Raw genomic sequence first — 19,301 nt, 5'->3', positions numbered from 1 at the left:
CGCGTCCAGGCATCAATTCCGCGGATGCGCATGGTAATCCTTGTCTTTGGCTTCTGCAGCCTTCATATATCCAGCACCCCTTTTCCCAATATAGCAAGCAAAAGGCCTTTGAGTGCTGCTTCATTTCTGTAACGTGCAGACCAGACCCCTCCCCAATCCAATTCTCGTAGGAATGAGCGCATACCCCCCCCACGCTGCTGGTAGCATGAAAATCGCTCTAGCCACCCTTTCCCCCACACGTGGCTGGTAGCAGGAGATCCCAGCTACCAAACTGAAAAAGCTCAGCCAGTCACCCCCACACCCCGCTGGCCTAAAGCAGGTAAGGATTTCTTTTAAGCCACAGGCAAACACCCACCAGCTCTGTCCCCTTAATTAAATTCCTGAATTTCAACCAGGTTACCATGCACGATATCACCTCCTGAGATAACACAGCGAGAGAAAAAACAGATGTTGCTTGAATGCCAAAACACCGGACCATACGAACTACGCTTTGTCATCAAGGGCTACCAGATCTTACGTGCTACATCACGGCACGGTCAAGTGCCTACATGGAGGACGGAATAAGCTGCCCTGCCAAATCCTTCTGCAAAGCTTTTGGAGTACCTCCAGGAGAATTCAGAGATGTCCCTGGAGGATTTCCGCTCCATTCCCAACATGTAACAGACTTTTCCAGTAACTTACCTGGCCGGAATCATCCAAGTCCTCAGGCAAAAATCATTAAATAAACGTTGCTTTTAAACCATGTTTGTATTACAATAGATATCACTCGTACTATATCCTCTCTTATTTCTCTAATTGATAGTGCTTGTATCGTGTGGTGTATGTTATCCGTCACGTGAGAGAAAAATCCGGCTGTGGGAGAGAACGGATCTTGTGCTCTTTGCAAGCTCGTCCTCCTCTTCCTTTCCTCACTTTGGCCTGTCGCAGAACCTCAGGAATGGCTGAGTTATCACCCCCACTCCGGAACCGTACGTGTATTAGGCTGAGTTTAGTGTGTTGAGGACCCCCCCTAGAATGTTAGGAAGCTCGGTAGAAGCAGCATGTTTCAGTCCTGCCCAGTACTTCTAATATACTGTCTTCTTTGGTTTCTGTAGGCTATAGTCTGAGCTCCAAACAATTCACACGACACTTACTGAGCCGGTTTGATTCGTCGCTGGCTCTCTGGCATATTGGCTGTGGATTATTTTTTCCATATTAGTTTTCATTCGTTTTTGAAACGGAGTTCTTGGTTACAACAGCTCACTTCCCCATACCAGCGATCATAGATCCAGTACCTCCGTGTGGGTCCATGCTGCGAGTCTTTTCAATTTCTTCAGGACTGCTATTGTTACCTGTGCTGATGAAGCTCTGTTGGTTCACCTTATCTCGTTGAGCTCTCCACGCTGGCAATACAGGAATGAAATCAAAAGTCGTGCAGGACTTTCCTGTCTACTGGCCAGTGGCACGAGTTCAGATTCCTCAGAGCGGTCACAATGTCACCGTGAGATACCGTCGGAGGCAGTACCGTGAATTCGGCACCTAACCCTAATCCGACATGGCAATACGATTTCAGCACATAACTCCTCTTCGAAGGAGTTACGAAATAGTTGTTAAAGCCCTTATATCGAACATAAAGGGCTTCGTTGTGTGACAGGTGCAGGGGTTAAACGGTTAATACTAGACTATATATCGTCCTGGTTATAAACGTATAGGTGTAAGCATCAGGGCTGACGGGTACGTCTTAGGTCTACTTACAGGATTATTTTCCATTTCCTATTAGTTTTTGGGCATATTGGTTAAACCCGAAGGTTCGTCTGAGTAGAAGAGTGACGCTCAAGATTTGATGTGCACGCTGGTTCACAGCATGTGAGGCCCCCATGACGAGTTATGCGTCGCTGTATGGAGCTTAGGTGCATCTCAGGGACTTGCACGGGTATGCTATCACACGTAGGCTATCCCATGTCTCCGCTTACGTCACTCCCCGCACCGCGTATGGCAGATTCTGGGTGAGAATCCTCAGTGCGATTGATTGGGCACGCAAACAGTCGTCAATTGGTCGAGTGGTGGGTAAATGTCTGGTCATATCCTTTCTTCGTTGAAGAACAGCGACGAATCATTTCGCGCCCTTTTTCCCTGATCCTGCGAGCCTAGCATCGCAACCAGGAGCCCGTTTTGCTGTCTTTATGCACCGTATGTGTATAGGCGTGACGACTACTGCTGAGACAGAGGCGCCAGTTTATTTGCGGGTGAATACCATCCGCCATGCACTTAATGGACGATTGAGGTTTCAAACGTCAGCGGTTTCATAGCAGAGACAGTTACTCAACCCTCATTGTGATCGAATCTATACCATGCCATTGTAAATGCGGATGAGATGACGGTTACCGTCGTGTCTTACCGTCTGCTGCGTCTGGGTGCTCCTGGCTGGCCTTCGCTGGTTGGCCAGGGCGCACAGAAAAGATGAGATTGACTCCCGGGTCTTATTCTCCTTTTGTTTTTTCTGAAAATAAGTCAGTCTGGCTAGAATATGGGAGCAATCACGGTAACCAGTACAGGAGAACCAGAGAGCAAGCTAGCTCTGTGTCAGATCCCACAGAAGTTGATGAGCTGCTGCCATTCTAGGGGTGCCGCCAGCAACCCATCCATGCGTCTCTCCTTCCTCAAACCTCCTGCTACATTGCAGTGTCCCCCATTTGTGTTGAATGAGATAATAAAGATGCAGATAAAGACACACTATTTTAGTAGATTAATGGGGGAGGCAGCTCCAGCTGCTATGATAGTCGAGGCAGGACATTAAACGGGTGGCGGGGGAGAGGACCAGCCTCCGCTGCTATAATAGTCCGCGGTTGTAGAATCTTTCTTTAGACTTGAAGGCGGCTGATGGAGCTCGAATCCTCAGTGCTAGGATGAGACGAGTTACCAGCCGTTTCTTACTATCCCATGAAATGATCGGGAGTCATCCATTTTTGCCAGCGCCCCGGCCACCTACTGAGGCCAGCCGGAGCACCTCACAGGATGTGATGGACGGCTATCAGTCTATTTTGTACTGTGCCATCTGCACCGGAGGGGAGGAGGGAGATGCGCTTCAGTCCGCAGCCCCTCTACCAGCAGATACAGTAGACATACTGTGACACTGAGGAAAAAGTCAATAAATGATTTTTTCCTTTTTCTTCATAGGACGGAAAGGTGGGTTAAATTGACGAGATATCACCTGAACCCCACCCTGGATCAATGTGTTTGACCCTACAGGCATTGGAGTCAGCCAAGAGTGAAAAATCTTTTCGGGACTGCGTGGGCCTGTGGATAGCTGGAGTCCTCAGTAGCCCTACCTCCTCCCTGAGGATCCTTTTTCTTTGGCTTTCGGGTTAACGCTGTCCGCAGCACTGTGTTGAAGTCTCTCTGTTGGCCTCTGTCTGTTTCCATAGCCTGGAGTATTTCAAATGCTTTGTCATTTCGTCTTCTGTAACGGAGCTCTGATAGAACAGATTGTCTCCTCATTACCACGATCAGATCCAGTATTCCCCGTACGGTCCATGCTGGAGCTCTTTTTGGATTTGGGATAGCATCGCCACCATGCTGACCAGAGCTCCACGTGGGCAACAAGAATGAAATTCAAAAAGTTTCTCGGGCTTTCCTGTCACTGGCCAGTGATCTGGTCAGATTGCTTTCCAGAGCGGTCACAATGGTGCACTGTGGAGCCCGCCCAGGAGGCCAATACCGTCGATTTGCGGCCACACTAACCCTAATCTGAAATGGCAATACTGATTTCAGCGCTACTCCTCTTGTCGAGGAGGAGTACAGAAACCGGTTTAAAGAGCCCTTTATATCGAAATAAAGGGCATCGTTGTGTGGACGGGTGCAGGGTTAAATCGGTTTAACGCTGCTAAATTTGGTTTAAACGCGTAGTGTAGACCAGGCCTAAGACTCATTTAACACAGGCCACCCAGTGCCTACAAGATGGTAACAATTTGGTCTCTGCAGTCCTGGACCAATTTTGAACCAATGACCTAAGGAGAAAAAGGTCATACCCAACCTCCTGAACTATTCCCAGTTCTGGGTGTGTCGTTGTTGCTCCATTGCTTGTTGCTTTTTCAGTTGCATTTTGGTGTGAGACAGTATTGTGCATCAGGGATTTTTTTCTCAGCTCTTAAAACTCTTCTCTGTAAACAGGACATCAGAATCTTCTTTTAAAATGGATTTAAAGTGAAACACAGCAACCTCAGCAGTAGTCTCCAGAATTGCATTCACCCTTTGGCCTCCTGCCCATACTTATGCTCATCTTTCAAAGCTTGAGAGGAAGTCATGGGACTCCTGAGAACAATAGGGAAGTGTTTCCCCACTGGGCATTTTTGTTAACCCTTGGAGGTGGCCCAAGGGAGAATAACAGTTTTAGCTATTGCAGTATAGAAAACTACTTATGCTGTTAGGATTCTAAGACCAGAATGGACTATTGTGATCATCTAATCTGATCTCATGTATAACACAGGCCAGAGAACTTCCCCAAAATAATTCCTGTTTGAATTAGCATATCTTTTAGAAAAACATCTGTCCAGTTTGCTCAGGCCCAGTCCAGTCTCTGCTAACTTTATCCACAGCCATCCTTCCGTGTGACAGAATTAAACCAACAATCTTGCTTTCTTTCCCATGATGGAGCCAATTATTAATTATTTATATTAACGTAGGACCTGGGCACCCTAATCGTGGACCAGAACCCTATTGTGTTAGGTACTGTACACACTCAGAACCAAAAGACAGTTCTTGCCTGAAGGAGCTTACAATCTCAGTATAATTCAAGAAACAACAGATGGATACAAGGTGAATGAAGTAGTATCTTTTATTGGACCAGCTTCTGTTGGTGAAAGAGACATGCTTTTGAGCTACACAGCTCTTCTTCAGGACCTGCAAACGACTGATGGATACAGACAGAGTGGGGAGTACAAGGGATCAGTGAGGCTGTGTTGGTCTGCATGATGGCCATAGTCTCAGCACACCAGTTGTCTAACCAGTGAGGGTAATTAACCGGTTTGGAACAGTTTACCCAGGGTTGTGACTGATTCTCTGTCACTGACAATTTTTAAATCAAGATTAATTTTGTAAAAGGTCTGCTCTAGGAATTGGTTTTGGGTGTTCTATAGCTGTGTTATTACAGGACGCCAGACTAGTTGATCACAATGGTCCCTTCTGGCCTAGGAACCCTTGAACCATTGTCAAGTTTTTTGTAGGTGTCACATCAAAGGAGAGTTTTAAGGAGGTTTTTGAAGGTGGATAATCAGGAGGCTTTGCAGATGCTTATGGGGAACTCCACCCTTATGTGAAGGCTAGCAAGGGAGAAAGCGCAAAGATGCTTGTTTTGAAATTTAACAAGTGGGCAATGAAGCCTGGCTTCACCAGCTATTCAGAGGCAAGAGTTGATATATGTCAATAGCATATGGGAGATGGTAGGTAAGGTGGGGATAAGCCATGAAGGGACTTGAAGGTGAAGACAAGTAACTCCTATTTGCAATGGAGAAAGGAGAGCCAGTAGAGGAACTCAGAGGGAGGAGATGTGATCAAAGTGAGGTCTAGGAAAATGATCTTTTCAGTCAGAATGCTTCTGCATAGCAGGGCAAGGTTGCATTTGTCAAGGACAGAAGAGGATGTTGCCGTAGTCGAGACACAAAGTGATGAGAGGCTGCAAAAGTTTTAGCTGTGTGGATGGATAGGGAAGGTTGTATCTTAGAGGTGTTAGGAAGGAAGAATCAGCAAGATTTAGACATAGCCTGGATGTGAGGACCGAGAGAGGGATGAGTCAAAGATGACAACCAGCATTTGGGCCTGAGGGAGGACGGTAGCAGTGTCCACAGCAACTGAGAAGGGAGGGAGGGAGGCTTATGGGGTGGGAAAGATTAAGAGCTCTGTTTTGGTCATGTTGAGCTTAAGATGATGGCTGGACATCAACATGGAGTTATCAGAGAGACCAGTGGAGAGTTTAGTTTGGACAGAAGGAAACAAGTTGTGAATGGCGAGGTAGATCTGTGCGTCATTGGCATAGACATAATAGGTGAAGTCATATCCATTGCTTAGGACTGCAGTTGCTTTAGAGCACAGCATACTCTGTCATCCTACCTAGCTGTCTGCCCTGATCGCTCAGCTCCCTATCCCCCTAATGCAATGGACTCAGACTTCCATAGATTCATAGACTTGAATGGCCAAAGGAACCATCGTGACCATCTAGTCTGACCTCCTGCACATTACAGGCTACAGAACCTCGCACCCTCCCCACTCCTCTAATAGACCTCTAACCTCTGCCTGAGTTACTGAAGTCCTCTAATCATGATTTAAAGACTTCAAGTTGCAGAGAATCCACCATTTACACTAGTTTAAACCTGCAAGTGACCTGTGCCCCATGCTCCAGAGGAAGGCAAAACCCCCCTCGGGTGCTGCCAATTTGACCTGGGGAAAAATTCCTTCCCAACCCCAGATACGATGATCAGTTATGTGGGCAAGATCCAGCAGCCAGATATCAGGAAAGAATTCTCTGTAGTAACTCAGAGCCCTCCCCATCTAGTGTCCTGTCGGTGGCCATTAGAGATGTTTGCTGCTAGCAGTCGCAGATCGGCTACATGCCATTGTAGGAAGTCTCATCATACTATTCCCTCCATAAATTTATCAAGCTCAGTCTTGAAGCCAGTTAGGGTTTTTGCCCCACTGCTGCCCTTGGGAGGCTATTCCAGAACTTTACTCCTCTGATGGTTAGAAGCTTTCACCTAATTTCAAGCCTAAACTTCTTGATGGCCAGTTTATATCCATCCACGCAACCTGGGGAGGATCCAGACGCGGGATCGTGACATCGGAGTTTACAGAAGGGATTCGGGGCAGATATCTGGAGGTGGAGTCATGTTAATGTTAGGATCTCTCAAATGGTGGATCAGGGCAGTTACCCCTGCCTTGGGCTGGACTTGAGCACTCAACATCAGGACTAGGTAAATGGTCTGTCCTGTTGCGACCTGGCTGTGTGTGACACTGCCAGCAGCAGCCTATGGCATACTTCATATGGGGAGCCTGGTGCATTCATGTCATGGACTAGCTGCTATCTTCAGCAGTGCTTACACCATTCAGCTCTCCGTCACTGTCTTGTAAGAAAGGCATTTGTGTGACAGCAGTTTATATTGATCTTGGGGCAGGAATCAGCATTATGTGATTTGGGCTTCTTAACAAATCCTTGACTACTAAGAGCCAGCTCATATGCTGCCTCCTTTGTTACTCTGCAGAAAAAAATCTAGCCTTATATCTGGTGTGCTTGTGAGAGTCTGTGCTTTCATTCCTGTAGGAACTAGAGAAGCAGGCAGAGATGATGGAGTTTAAGATCTCCCTGAGGGCTCTTTCTGTGCTCCGTTTCATCACTGATCGGGTAGACAGGTAAGCAGCTGGCTCACAGGAGAATCTAGAGATGAGACTAGGAACTGGGGTGGGCTTGTTTAAGTCATTGCACTGGTCTTCAGGTGTCAGTCATGTGCTCAGGGACTGGAAGCATCAGTTCTGACGCAGTGCCTTGTTGTCTGGATCCCGCTGTGTGTAGTAACTGGATGTGCAGATCATGGCACTTCAGTTCCAGTGTGTGCTTCCTCCTGTTCTCAGTAGCTGGCACTGAGAACTCAGTGTGCTGATTTGGCTCTCCGAGTGAATCTTGCTGGGCATTTGATTTGCAGATCCATCCTAGCAGCTGAAAGTATCAAACCTGGCACCAGGGTCTGGGATCTGACTTTGCCCAATGGCTGGCTGTGTGGATCCTGGCCCTGTGCCCGGGTGTGTAGATCCTGCCGTGTTTGGGTGACTGGTTGTGTGGATCCTGGTGTGGGATCAGGCTATTCTCAATGGCTGCTTGTATGGATTTTGCCCTGGTCTGACTGTAATTTATTTTATTTTGTCACTTTGCTTCTTCCCCAGAGTCTTGGGGACCATTTGTAGCTGATCTTGTACTGCTCACAATAGATGTTTTCACTAGTTCCTCTCTTGTTTTTCTCCAGTTTGCCACTGAGTGCCCTAACACGGATGCTGAACACTCATAATGTGCCCTGCCTCCTGGTAGAGCTCCTGGAGCATTGTCCATGGAGCTGCCGCGAAGCAGGTATGAATCATGTGCTCATACCTTAGTGCATCTATAGGGCTGTAGCATTTTTTACCTGGAGCTCCATCTGGTAGGTGGTTCCCATATAGGGAGAAATAGCTGAAAGGTCCTCCCTAGATTCAGTTCTCACTCTCCATCTTTCACATGGATTTCCATCTGGCCTTTCCATCTCCCTCCCCTCCCATCCAGGTACATGGAATCGCTTCCTGCATGGCCTGTATGCGCCCATTGGCTCCGCTCTTGAGCAGACACCGCTCAGCTGGGATTGAGGAGCTGCGCTTCCAAAAATGGTCTCTGCTTGTGGCTGTCTCTCATCCAAATCTGGCAGCTCCCAAGCTGGTGTCCCCAGTGCAGTAAAAGAGGACAACACAACCCTAATGTATCTGCCAACCCCCTTCTCCCACCCCATCCTGCCCTGCAGGGAGTCCTCATGCTCTGTGAGTAGCAATAGGATCTGCTTAGAAAGACCTAGTTATCAGTCCACTTCTCACTGGCAACTGTGCCCTCATCCCATCCCTGCTGTCTGCATTGAGGCCCCATATGAACTGGAGTTCCAAACAGGTTTAACAAGCATGCTTCAGGCCACCTTAAACTGGGTTCTCATACAGTAGATCAGATCAGTGGTGGCAGAGTTAACCTGATTCAGAATCAGCCTGGCTAGTCCACACTAGCATTACAGGGGTTCAAGTATAACCAAGTATAAGCATGGTGGTTAATTTAGTAGCAAGGCCTATGTAGGCAAGACCACTGGCTACACAACACATCCCTGGAATGGCAAGTAAAAGCAGATAAGTGTGGGAAGCACAGTCATGATCTCCTCCAGGAGTCCAAGCTGCTCCCAGAAGCTACACATCATCTTTCTTCGCTCTTGCCACAGACCCATGATCACTTCTTCCATTTCTTCTCTTCCCACAATGACCCTGGTCTTGAGCATTGTCTGCTATACCTGAGTGAACGCACAGATGATAAAACCATGGGCTCTGTTCATCTCTCTTAGATCCTTATCTAGCCCCATCACCTTTCTCTGAACATCTTACAATCTTTTAATATGTTTATCCTCACACACCCCTGTGAGGTAGAGAAGTGCTATTGGCCCCACTTTACAGAGGGAAACTGAGATGAAGAGAGACTAATTGACTCATCCAGGGTCACACGGGCAGTCTGTGTTGGAGCAGAGAATTGAACCTAGGTCCGAGTCCTGGCTGGCACCCTAACCATTGGGCCTTCTTTTCTCTGGTGTCTTGGTCTAACCCTCTGTCTTACTGGCTGTGTCTCTCAGGCAAGCTAAAAAAGTTTGAGAATGGAATGTGGCATGTGGTGCCTCCTGAAGACCATGTGAAGATGACCAAGCTGGATGGGCAGGTGTGGATTGCCCTCTATAACCTCCTCCTGAGCCCAGAATGCCAGCGGAAATACAACTTGGACCGTTTCAACAAGAGCCAGCTCCTAAAGGTACAAGACTTCAGTGTGCATAGCCTGTATATATACTCAGCATGGTGCCTAGGCACAGGGAGGACTAGGACCTTCCCGTAGGTATAGATACCCTCTTGTCATCACTTTCAAAATGTGCCAGGTGAGCATTTCCTGGTTGAAACCTGTATCGCAAGCTGGGAAATACCATGTCGTCAGTTACAAGATGGCTTCTTTGTTCGTGCCAGTCAAGTTTAGAGGTAAATACCCCACCAACTGGCATGAATTAGCTCTTTGTTGATCAGCAGAGTCCAAGGACAGAGAGGGCCATGGAGACTAGACTCATCCTAGAATGGTCTCTCCAGGCCGGGTTTGAGACCCATTGACAGGATGTGTTGGGAAACTCACACTGCTACTGCAGTTTCTGTGGAGATATAGGGCTGCCAATCCACCACCTTAGTGAGAATTTCACAAGTGGCTTGTTGAGGTGGAGAGGTTAATTTTATTGCTTTAATTAGGGTTATGCCATGTTTGGATTTAGTGCCTGTAGATGGATGAGTCTGAGAGCACTAGAGCCACACACCATGCTGGCAGGTGCTATATAAACTTCCCATAAAAAGCTCTGCCAATGCAGCTCAGTCCCAGCCTGCCGGCCCCCCTCCTGCCTTTCCAGTCCTGGGCTCCCACACAACTCTGACAATGCACCTCAAACCCAACTCACAGCACCCCTCCCCCTGCTATTCCAGCCCTGAGCTCCCCATACAATCCAGAAAATGCCCGTCAGTCCTCACCCACAGCTCTTCCTGCAGTTCCAGGTACTGCAGGCTTTTGACACTTCTTAATACCTAGCTGTGCTGTTGACAGGGCTGAAAATAACTTACAGGACTGCCGGAGTCCTGAGTAGGGCATGGCCTCATCCAGAAGAGGCGTGGTCTCAACTGGAAGGGTTGGGGCCTCTCAAGATTTAAAGGCCTTGTGGCACTGGCTGTGGCTGTGAGCCCCAGGGCCTTTAAATCAATGCGGGGCTCCCAGCTGCAGAAGTGGCTGGGAGCCCCCAGGGCTCAGGAGCAAATTAAAGGGCCCGGGGCTCCAGCCACTGCGGAGCTCCGGGCCCTTTAAATCCCCACCACAGCTCTGGCTGCCGGAGCTGAGGGCAGGATTTAAAGGGCCCAGAGCTCCTGCGGCTGCGGGGAGCCCCAAGCCCTTTAAATCTGGCCCCAGCCAGGCCGCCAGAGCCGCGGGTGGGATTCAAAGGGCTCTGGGCTGCCCACAGTTGCGAGAGCTCTGAGGCCTTTAAATCCAGCCCCAGCCCAGCTGCCAGAGCCGTGGGTGGGATTTAAAGGGCTCTGGCCTGCCCACGGGGCGGGGAGCTCTGAGCCCTTTAAATCCTGGCCCCAGCCCGGCCACCTGAGCTGCAGGCGGGATTCAAAGCTCTCTGGGCTGCCCACGGGGCGGGAGCTCTGAGCCCTTTAAATCCTGGCCCCAGCCTGGCCGCCTGAGCCGCAGGCGGAATTCAAAGGGGTCTGGGCTGCCCACGGGGTGGGGAGCTCTGAGCCCTTTAAATCCTGGCCCCAGCCCGGCCACCTGAGCCCCAGGTGGAATTCAAAGGGCTCTGGGCTGCCCGCAGCCACGGAAGCTCTGAGCCCTTTAAATCCCCACCACGGAAGCTGGTGCGGTCCGGCACGGCGTACTGGCTCTTGCCGGTACGCCATATTGGCTTACTTTCACCTCTGGCAGTTGATGTTGAGCAATCGAGCCCTGATCAATTTAGCCCTTGATGATAACCCTTCTGCACTCTCTTTTGCAGTTAATGCTCTGCTCAGTGGGGCATTGCTGAGCCGGCATGTGGCCACCTAGCCACTTTTCCAGCAGCTTCTTTTTAACCAGTGGATTATTTCTTTGCCTTGTTCTGATCTCTCTCCTTTCACCCTCCTCTCTCTCTCTCTCTCTGGGTTTAGCTCCGTGCATTCCTGACTGATGTCCTCATTGACCAGTTGCCAAATCTGGTGGAGATGCAGAGATTTCTGAGCCACCTCGCAGTGACAGAGCCTGTTCCACCCAAAAAGGACCTCATCCTGGAACAGGTACCTCCAGCACCATCCCTCTCCCAAGGCCAGTTGGTCTCCTCCATTCCAGCTGCACAAGGCTGCTGCATTTCATATTGGATAGCATTCTGTAATCCCACCTCCCGTTTCCAAAGGCTGAGTATATTCCCACTGCTTGGAGAACGTGGTGCTATGATGAGAGAGGGCACATGCCCTGGCACTGAATCTGTGCTTTGCACTCTTCTTTTTACTAGCCCTACAACGGCATCCAGTTCTTCCTCACATTAGTAATGAGCCTCTGCTCTATCAACTGTCATCCCCTGAGCAGCTTACTTCCACACAGGCCAGACAGGCAGCTGAGAAGCAGGGAGTTCGCCCTTGCATCAGGCGATGGTGATATGAGAGCAAAGCCAGAGTCTCCGGAGCCCTGAGATGGAATTCTATATTATGGAGAGGAAGGATGGCTCAGTGATTAGAGCATTACCCCAGGACTTGGGAGAACTAAGTTCAATCGCTGATTTGCCACAGACTCCTTATGTGAGTGACTCAGTCTCTGTCTGCCTCTGTTCCCCATCTGGACAATGGAGATAATACCCCTGTCCCCAAAAGGAGTGTTTGAGGTCCAGATACATGCACTGTAGATTGTGAGGTGCACAGTTACCATGGTAATGGAGGCCATATCGGTACCATAGGTCAAGTTGTGCCTGCCTTTTCTTCTACACAGTACCTGGATGGGAGCCTTGCATAGACTCCAGCTCTCACTAGCACTGCTCTCTCCACACCCTGCTCCAGTAGCGGTTTGTGGACAGCCTTTGCTTCATGCTGCAGCCAGGGCTGAGTGGAGAGCAAGGCAGCAGCCAACAATCATCCCAGCCAGGACTTTGTCAAGTGGGACCTTAAAAACCTCTAAGGATGGAGATTCCACCACCTCTCTGGGTAACCAACCCATTCCAGTGCTTCACCACCCTCCTAGTGAAATAGCGTTTCCTAATATCCAGCCTAGACCTCTCCCACTGCAACTTGAGACCATTCTTCTTGTTCTGTCATCTGCCACTACTGAGAACAGCCTAGCTCCATCCTCTTTGGAACCCCCTTTCAGGTAGTTGAAGGCTGCTGTCAAATCCCCCCTCACTCTTCTCTTCTGCAGACTAAACAAGCCCATGTCATTGGCCTTCTTGGCAACAAGGGCACACTGCTGACTCGTATACAGCTTCTCATCCACTGTAATCCCCAGGCCCTTTTCTGCAGAACTGCCGCTTAGCCAGTCAGTCAGTCCTCAGCCTGTAGCAGTGCCTGGGATTCTTCCTTCCTAAGTACAAGACTCTGCACTTGTCCTTGTTGAACCTCATCCAGATTTCTTTTGGCCCAATCCTCTGTGACTTATCCACACCTCCAGCGCTATTTACCTCTACCAATAAGTGTCATCATGCAAGCTTAATGAAGTGTGCGAGTTCATCCCATAATATATTATAATATAACAAGCCTGCCCAGGACCGACCCTTAGGGCACTCCACTTGATACCGGCTGCCAGCTAGACATCAAGCTGTTAATCACTACCCACTGAGCCCAATGATCCAGCCAGCTTTCTATCCACCTTATAGTCCATTCATCCAACCCATACTTCTTTAACTTGCTGGCAAGAATGCTGTGGGAGACCGTATCAAAAGCTTTGCTAAAATTAAGAGTTAGCAATGCAGGGGCTGGCAGCTATCACTCTGGAGGGTTTTGTGTGGCCCTTCAGTGTGCTGCCATCCTAACCTCGTCAATCTTATCAGCTTGCATCACTAGCTTCATGCATGTCATTGGAATTCAGCATCTCGAGTGGGTTGGGGGCAGCCAGCTGCAGTCACGCATGCTAATCATGCATCCTGCCCCATGAACTCACCCACTGTCATTGTGCCAAGCAATTCACCCACTGTCATTGTGCCAAGCAATGATGAAAAAGGCTTTTTCCACTGGTTGCTTCTCTGAGAACAATCCTTCTCTCGCCATCTCTGCTTGGCTATTTTACTCTGCAGGGATGACGGCTCCTTTGCAGCAGCAGCTTTTCTTCTGGAGCCTGAGCTCCGTGCTCAGTTCTTGGCTGGTATTTGCTCTTTTGCATTGAAAGGCTCTCGTGAGGGTGTTTCTGTTCAGAGAAATGATGAGTGAAAAAAGTTCTCAGTTCTAGGAGAAAGATCAAATCAGGCAAGAGATTCTGGGAGCTATGTCACCCCCCCCCAGCTTGGTGAGAGTGCTTCATGTTACTGGAATTCAAGTCTTGCTGCTGATCTCTCACTCCCAAGGATTAGAGGGAGGCATAGCCTTGTTTCACTTAGCCCTTATCACCTCTGTCAGTGAAGGAATCTGAAAGAAGTCTCATCACCTCCATCCTCCTGGAGAGAAGGGAGGCTGGAGCTGACATGGGAATTCAAGGAGTGTGTTGGTGTAAGGGAGGGAATTAGGAGAATTTAAGGAGGCAAATGTACTGGGAAGATGAAGCAGGTCCGGGGGATCAAAGCACTGCCCAGAATAAATGCTGTTAACAACTGAGCTTTCCCTTCAGTGTCATGCAACTAGGAGGCACGTGCTATGGCCTCTTCTCAATAAACGCGGAGAAGGAGTTCTTCTCATAGCAGACTGCTGTAGCTTCTACAGATCTGTCACATCTTCCTTCACCCCCTACATGCACAATTGGCAGGTCTATATGTGTACATCTCCCTTCAACCTGTACACACACAGATATGTCACCTCTTCCTTCAACTCCTACACATACTCTATGTATACATAGAGATCTGTTATCTTTCTTCACCCCTGCATGTGGGCGGTGGGTGAACGAGCTGTTGGAGGAGGCTAGCCCTGAGCCCCTCCCCCTTGCCCGAGGCCCCGCACCTTCCGCTCCCCTTCTGTCCCCTTCTGCTGGAGCCCAGAGCACCCTCTGACTCCGCAGCTGCCTGGCGTGTTGGGCAGGCGGTGAGGCCGGAGCACCCCTAGCCCCAAGCAAGTGGCTTGGCCCCAGCATCCCCAGCCCCAGAATGCTGGGCAGGGGGCACAGCTGGAGTGCCCCCCGCCCCGGAATGCTGGGTGGGTGTGTGGCACGGCCAGAGTGCCCCCAGCCCCAGATGAGCAGCTTGGCCACAGTGCCCCAGCCCTGTAGCACTGGGCAGGCAGGCGGCGTGGTCCCAGCATCCCCAACCCCTGCACTGGGTGGACAGCACCACATGGCCACAGGCCCAGCACCGCCAGCTGTGGGCCTTGCAAGCACCAGCCTCAGTTTGCCTGCCCTAGACTCTTGGCCACAGAAGAGTGGGAAGGGGAACTGGGAGCAGGCAGGAGGAGGTCTGGGGGTGGAGTGTGGGCAGGGCCACACCAGACTGTTTGGTGAGGCACAGCCTCCCCCAGCCTATGCTACCCGCTGCCCATGCCCCTGCACACAATGTGTATATACACACAGCTCTGTCACATCGTCCTTTAGCTCCCTACGTGCACATGTACACACAATTTGTCACATCTTCCTTCATCCCTCACACATCCTTCATCCCTGCTTCCGGCTCTCTTACAAGTCCGTGCTCATCACCTGCCTGAGCTACCCCAGGCATTGTTGCTGTCCCTGCATGTCCTGCCCCAGAATCACCCCCACATTGGCAGGCTTATAATGCTGGGACACAATGCTCCTCTCACCCTTTTCACTGTCCCGACAGGTTCCTGTCATCAGGGACCGCATTATCAGAGAGAATTCTGGGAAGTGGCAGGCGATTGCCAAGCACCAGGTGAAGCACATGTTCAGCCCCTCAGAGGACGAGTTGAAAGACCTGGCGTGCCGGTAAGACCCCAGTATGGTGAGCAGCCCTGAGCTCACGCTTGCAGGAGAGCCCGTTTGCAAAGCCAGTCCCCATTTTCCTCTTGTGCCATGAGGCTGCTAGCTACAGGAGACTCAGCACAACCATCATCACAATGAGCAGGGGCATCTTGACAAGAGAAAATAGCCAGCGAAAGTTTCACTGCCCTGGGGAGGACTGAAACACTAAGCGAGGCAGGAATCCTAGCCTGCAGCAGGAGGTCCCTTTGGAGAGTGGAATGGGAAGGATAGCAGGGTCAGATCTAAAGGCTCTATCCTGTGCTGGAGGGTAAAGAAGATGAATCAGGACAGGCACCACCTTTCATATCATCAGTCTCCTGCTCCAGATGCTGATGCCTGCTTTCTATCCCTAACCAGGTGGTCACGGACATACAACCTGGATGTGATGGAGGCTCTCGTCCCAGAGAAACCCAAGTGCGGGCTGTGTGGCTCTGAGGCAACAAAGCGCTGCTCTCGCTGTCAGAACGAGTGGTACTGCAAACGGTAATGATTGTTAGTGTTGTCTGATCTGTCAGAGCTCCCTGCTGCCCTCAGGGCTTAGCTGGGATCTCACTTCTCCCTTGGGCACGCAGCTGGTACTAGAGTCCTGCTGTGAGTCCTGGCCATGCCAATGCTGGGATTTGATCCTTTGTCTGGAGCAAGTGGTGCTCACTGTTACCTGAATATGCTGGGTCTAGCAGCCCTGGCTGGTCTCAGCATCTCTCATCATGACAGCTGTTATACCCCATGCACCTGGACTTCATGACTGTCATGGAGTTTCAAATCAGTGCATGAATTCACTGGAGCTGTGAGGTCAGCTGTCCCTGCACCACAGTAAATCTCCACTGGGGTCAGTTATATCACAGGCCAGAGCAGAAGCAGCCTTTCCATGTTGCCTTTTATGAAAAGCCCAGTGAATTTTGTGCTGATGCTGGAAGGTGCTGGGCTGATACTCCGGAGTCCCCTGTTTATCCCCAAAAAAAGCATCAGTGTGAGCTTCCCCACCTTACCCTCTCCCCAGTGAATGTGTTTCACCTTATACCTAGAAGGAACCACCCTGGGTGGGAATTCAGTGTCCTTGACCTCTTTGGGGCTCCTTAGCGTCATTGCTGAGACTAGCAGAGGGGGCCAGTCAGTGACAGTGGCTATAGGCAATTGACCACTACAACAGATACCCCTACTCTGTTTCACACAGACCACAGAGCCACAGGTAGATGGGAGCAGGTTTTGTCACTGGCTGGCCCTTATTTAAAGCAGACGAGTAGAGCTGAAGGTCTCCATAGCACATCCCAACCCCCGATACAGTTTCCAGTGTGTTCCTTTCTACCATTGCCCTTCTGTCCTCTTTCTCTTTGCAGGGAGTGCCAGGTTCGGCACTGGCAAAAGCACAAGAAAGCTTGCAACCTAATGGCTGATGCCCTGAAGAAAATAAAAGAGGACCTGAAAGTGCAGCCATAATGCAGAGCCAGAGCCTTCCAAAGAGGGACTTCTCCTCCCAGGCATTCCAGCAATCTGAGAGCAAAGGGTCGCCAGTCAGAACTAGAGATGGACAGCCCCTTGTTCATCTAACCTGGGCCCAGTGCACCACTGCTGCCTGCCTCCTGTTAACTGGGCATGCTATGGTAGTGCATGGGCTGCTCCAGATCCCAGCCTTGCAGCCTCGGACAGTAGGCCCAGATCCGCTACCATGGGATCATGCTCAGCTCAGCGGGAGGCAGCAGCCACTGGCCAGCACAACTGCTGAGATTGGGAGCATTGGTTCTCTCATACCCCATTCTGACTCCTAGTTTCTGAACCTTTCCTTGCTTGAGAACAGGCTGCTCCTGACCTCAGGGACTCATTTATGCTAAGCAGCTTTCTCCATGCTGCCACCCATGACTCACAAGCAGCTAGTGTTACTGGGCATCCTACCTGAAGCAGGCGCCACCTGCTGTCATGCAGCATGGCAGTGAGCACAGATCTTGCCACTCTGCGGCAGAGCACAGTGGCAGCTGACAAGTGTGGAACTAACCACTGACTGCTGCTGGGAATGTACCATGGGCCTTAACGAAAATACATTTTCTGCTCCCAGGGCTCAGAGGCCAGCAATAGCCGCACTGGGCTCAGACCCTCTTCTGCTGTGACTCCCACCTTCACCCCCACCCTTACAATTTGTTCTCCAATAAATGGGTTGAACCACTAACCATCTTGTTCTCATTCATCTCCATTCTGTAACAGTCTGCAGCAGCCAGCCTAGAGATGACAAAACCACTTCCTCACTTATTTCCTGCATTGTCCTACTGATTATAAACCCCATCTCTGCCGGTAATGAGTTTACAAGGTTTCTGCTGATGCTCAGATGCCAGTCAGGGTCATACAGGAAGGGATGGAATTGCCCAGAAGGTGTCATCTTCTGTGCCTTCCTTATCTAGGTGCTCAGTTCTATAACATCCTTGCACGGGCCTTGCCGTGTAGGCTGGGGGAGGGGCAGGGAAAAGGATGTGGTTATGACAAGTACTTCAATTTTCGGAGGCTCATTGTTTCATGGTTGAGAGCATAATGCGGTGTCGTGGTGGCTACCGAGGGACTTGCCTCCTGCTCTGGGGTTTTCTCTTTTCTCTGCAGTGTAGTGAGAAATGAAATTAACAATCTGCCCCATCCAGAAAGCAGCATAAGTCATGCTCCTTGTGTCAGCCCTGGTCATCCAAAGTCATGTTCTGATCAGAATGCCAAGGATCAGTCCCCATGCAGCTCATCTTCAGTCACGTTTAATATTGATCTCTTCCCCACCCCCTACATGCTGAACATCCTGCAGCTAAGTTCATCAGTAACTTCCCCAGTTGTTTGGGACATGCTATGAGGTGTGCTGGTTCCCCCAGTGTTAGCCTCCAATGAGCCTGAATCCTGCCAGCTCAATCCTGTTAATGACCATGTATGTGAATGCAGCGTAGTTGTAGCTGTGTTGGTCCCAGGGTATGAGAGAGACAAGGTGGATGAGGTAGTATCTTTTATTGAGCCCACTTCTGTTGGTGAGAGAGACAAGCTTTTGAGTTACACAGTGCTCTTCTTCAGGCCTGGGAAAGGTACTCCCAGCCTCACAGCAAAATGCAAAGTGGAACAGATTTTTAGTGTCTAGCAGAACTTAAATTCAATACTCTGCTAGACACTAAAAATCATGGACTGAACGGAGACTGGATGTATGGTTTGTTACAACAATCTGTAACCCACTAACCCCCTTTTTTAATCCTATGGCTGCTGTTAACAGACCACTTCACCCTGAATGGTCCCTTACAGTATGTGCTAACTATTTACGCTAAACAATCTTGTGCTCATACACCTTGTCTCTCTAATGACCAGATGGACAGTTACAACAAATAGTCCTGCAAGAGCTGTCCCATAGCATCGTGTATCCTCAAAAGTGGCCTCTCTGGCTGCCTCTCTAACTTTTGCTGACTCCCAGGTCATCTGCCCAGAAGTCACGGGCTTGTATAAATATGCCTCCAGAAAAGGGGAGAGGGCTGCTTCTGCTAGATTAGTCTGATGTTAGAAATGGGTCTGAGCTAGTCCAATCAGGAGCAAGCCTTATCCAAACTCTCAAAATGTTAGATGCTGCTGTTTGCCTCCACCCATGATAAGTAAAGCAGTGAAGTTTGGATCCAGCTCTGAACTCTTCTGAAGGCTATCCTGTTCTCACCTGAACTTTCAACGCAGTCTCCTCTCAATCTGATGCATTAGAAAAAGTGAGGCTAACCAATCCCCAGGGTTCAAAAACTGTGAGTTAGGCCCCCAAAATCATCAGAGTGTCTTAAAAAACAAGATTTTAAAAAATAACCAGTGCTGGCCTTTGGTTTTTTCACCCTTTAGTGGCCATATTGTCAAGGTTTTCCCCACAACCACAAGGGCTAGAAGCATACTTCTCTTTTAAGTGTGAGCTGAGATGCTCCATTAATCATGTGACTCCGGG

At 49.8% G+C, this 19,301-nt stretch overlaps 1 protein-coding gene across 1 annotated transcript in view; it reads left to right on the top strand.

The window, feature by feature from the left end:
• The window catches only part of ZMYND10 (zinc finger MYND-type containing 10), a 21,716-nt gene extending 4,339 nt beyond the window's left edge, over window positions 1-17,377 (top strand). Inside the window, exons 4-10 of the mRNA XM_075073060.1 lie at window positions 7,289-7,377; window positions 7,986-8,086; window positions 9,366-9,538; window positions 11,455-11,580; window positions 15,222-15,343; window positions 15,737-15,862; window positions 16,717-17,377. Coding sequence (XP_074929161.1) covers window positions 7,289-7,377; window positions 7,986-8,086; window positions 9,366-9,538; window positions 11,455-11,580; window positions 15,222-15,343; window positions 15,737-15,862; window positions 16,717-16,816 — 837 coding nt within the window. The 3' untranslated portion in view covers window positions 16,817-17,377. The remainder of the gene's footprint in view (window positions 1-7,288; window positions 7,378-7,985; window positions 8,087-9,365; window positions 9,539-11,454; window positions 11,581-15,221; window positions 15,344-15,736; window positions 15,863-16,716) is intronic.
• The last annotated feature ends 1,924 nt before the right edge of the window (window positions 17,378-19,301 follow it).

This window comes from Chelonoidis abingdonii, chromosome 16 (genome assembly GCF_003597395.2).
Source record: "Chelonoidis abingdonii isolate Lonesome George chromosome 16, CheloAbing_2.0, whole genome shotgun sequence".
Lineage (NCBI taxonomy): Eukaryota > Metazoa > Chordata > Testudines > Testudinidae > Chelonoidis > Chelonoidis abingdonii.
This window is presented reverse-complemented; position numbering and strand designations above follow the sequence as displayed.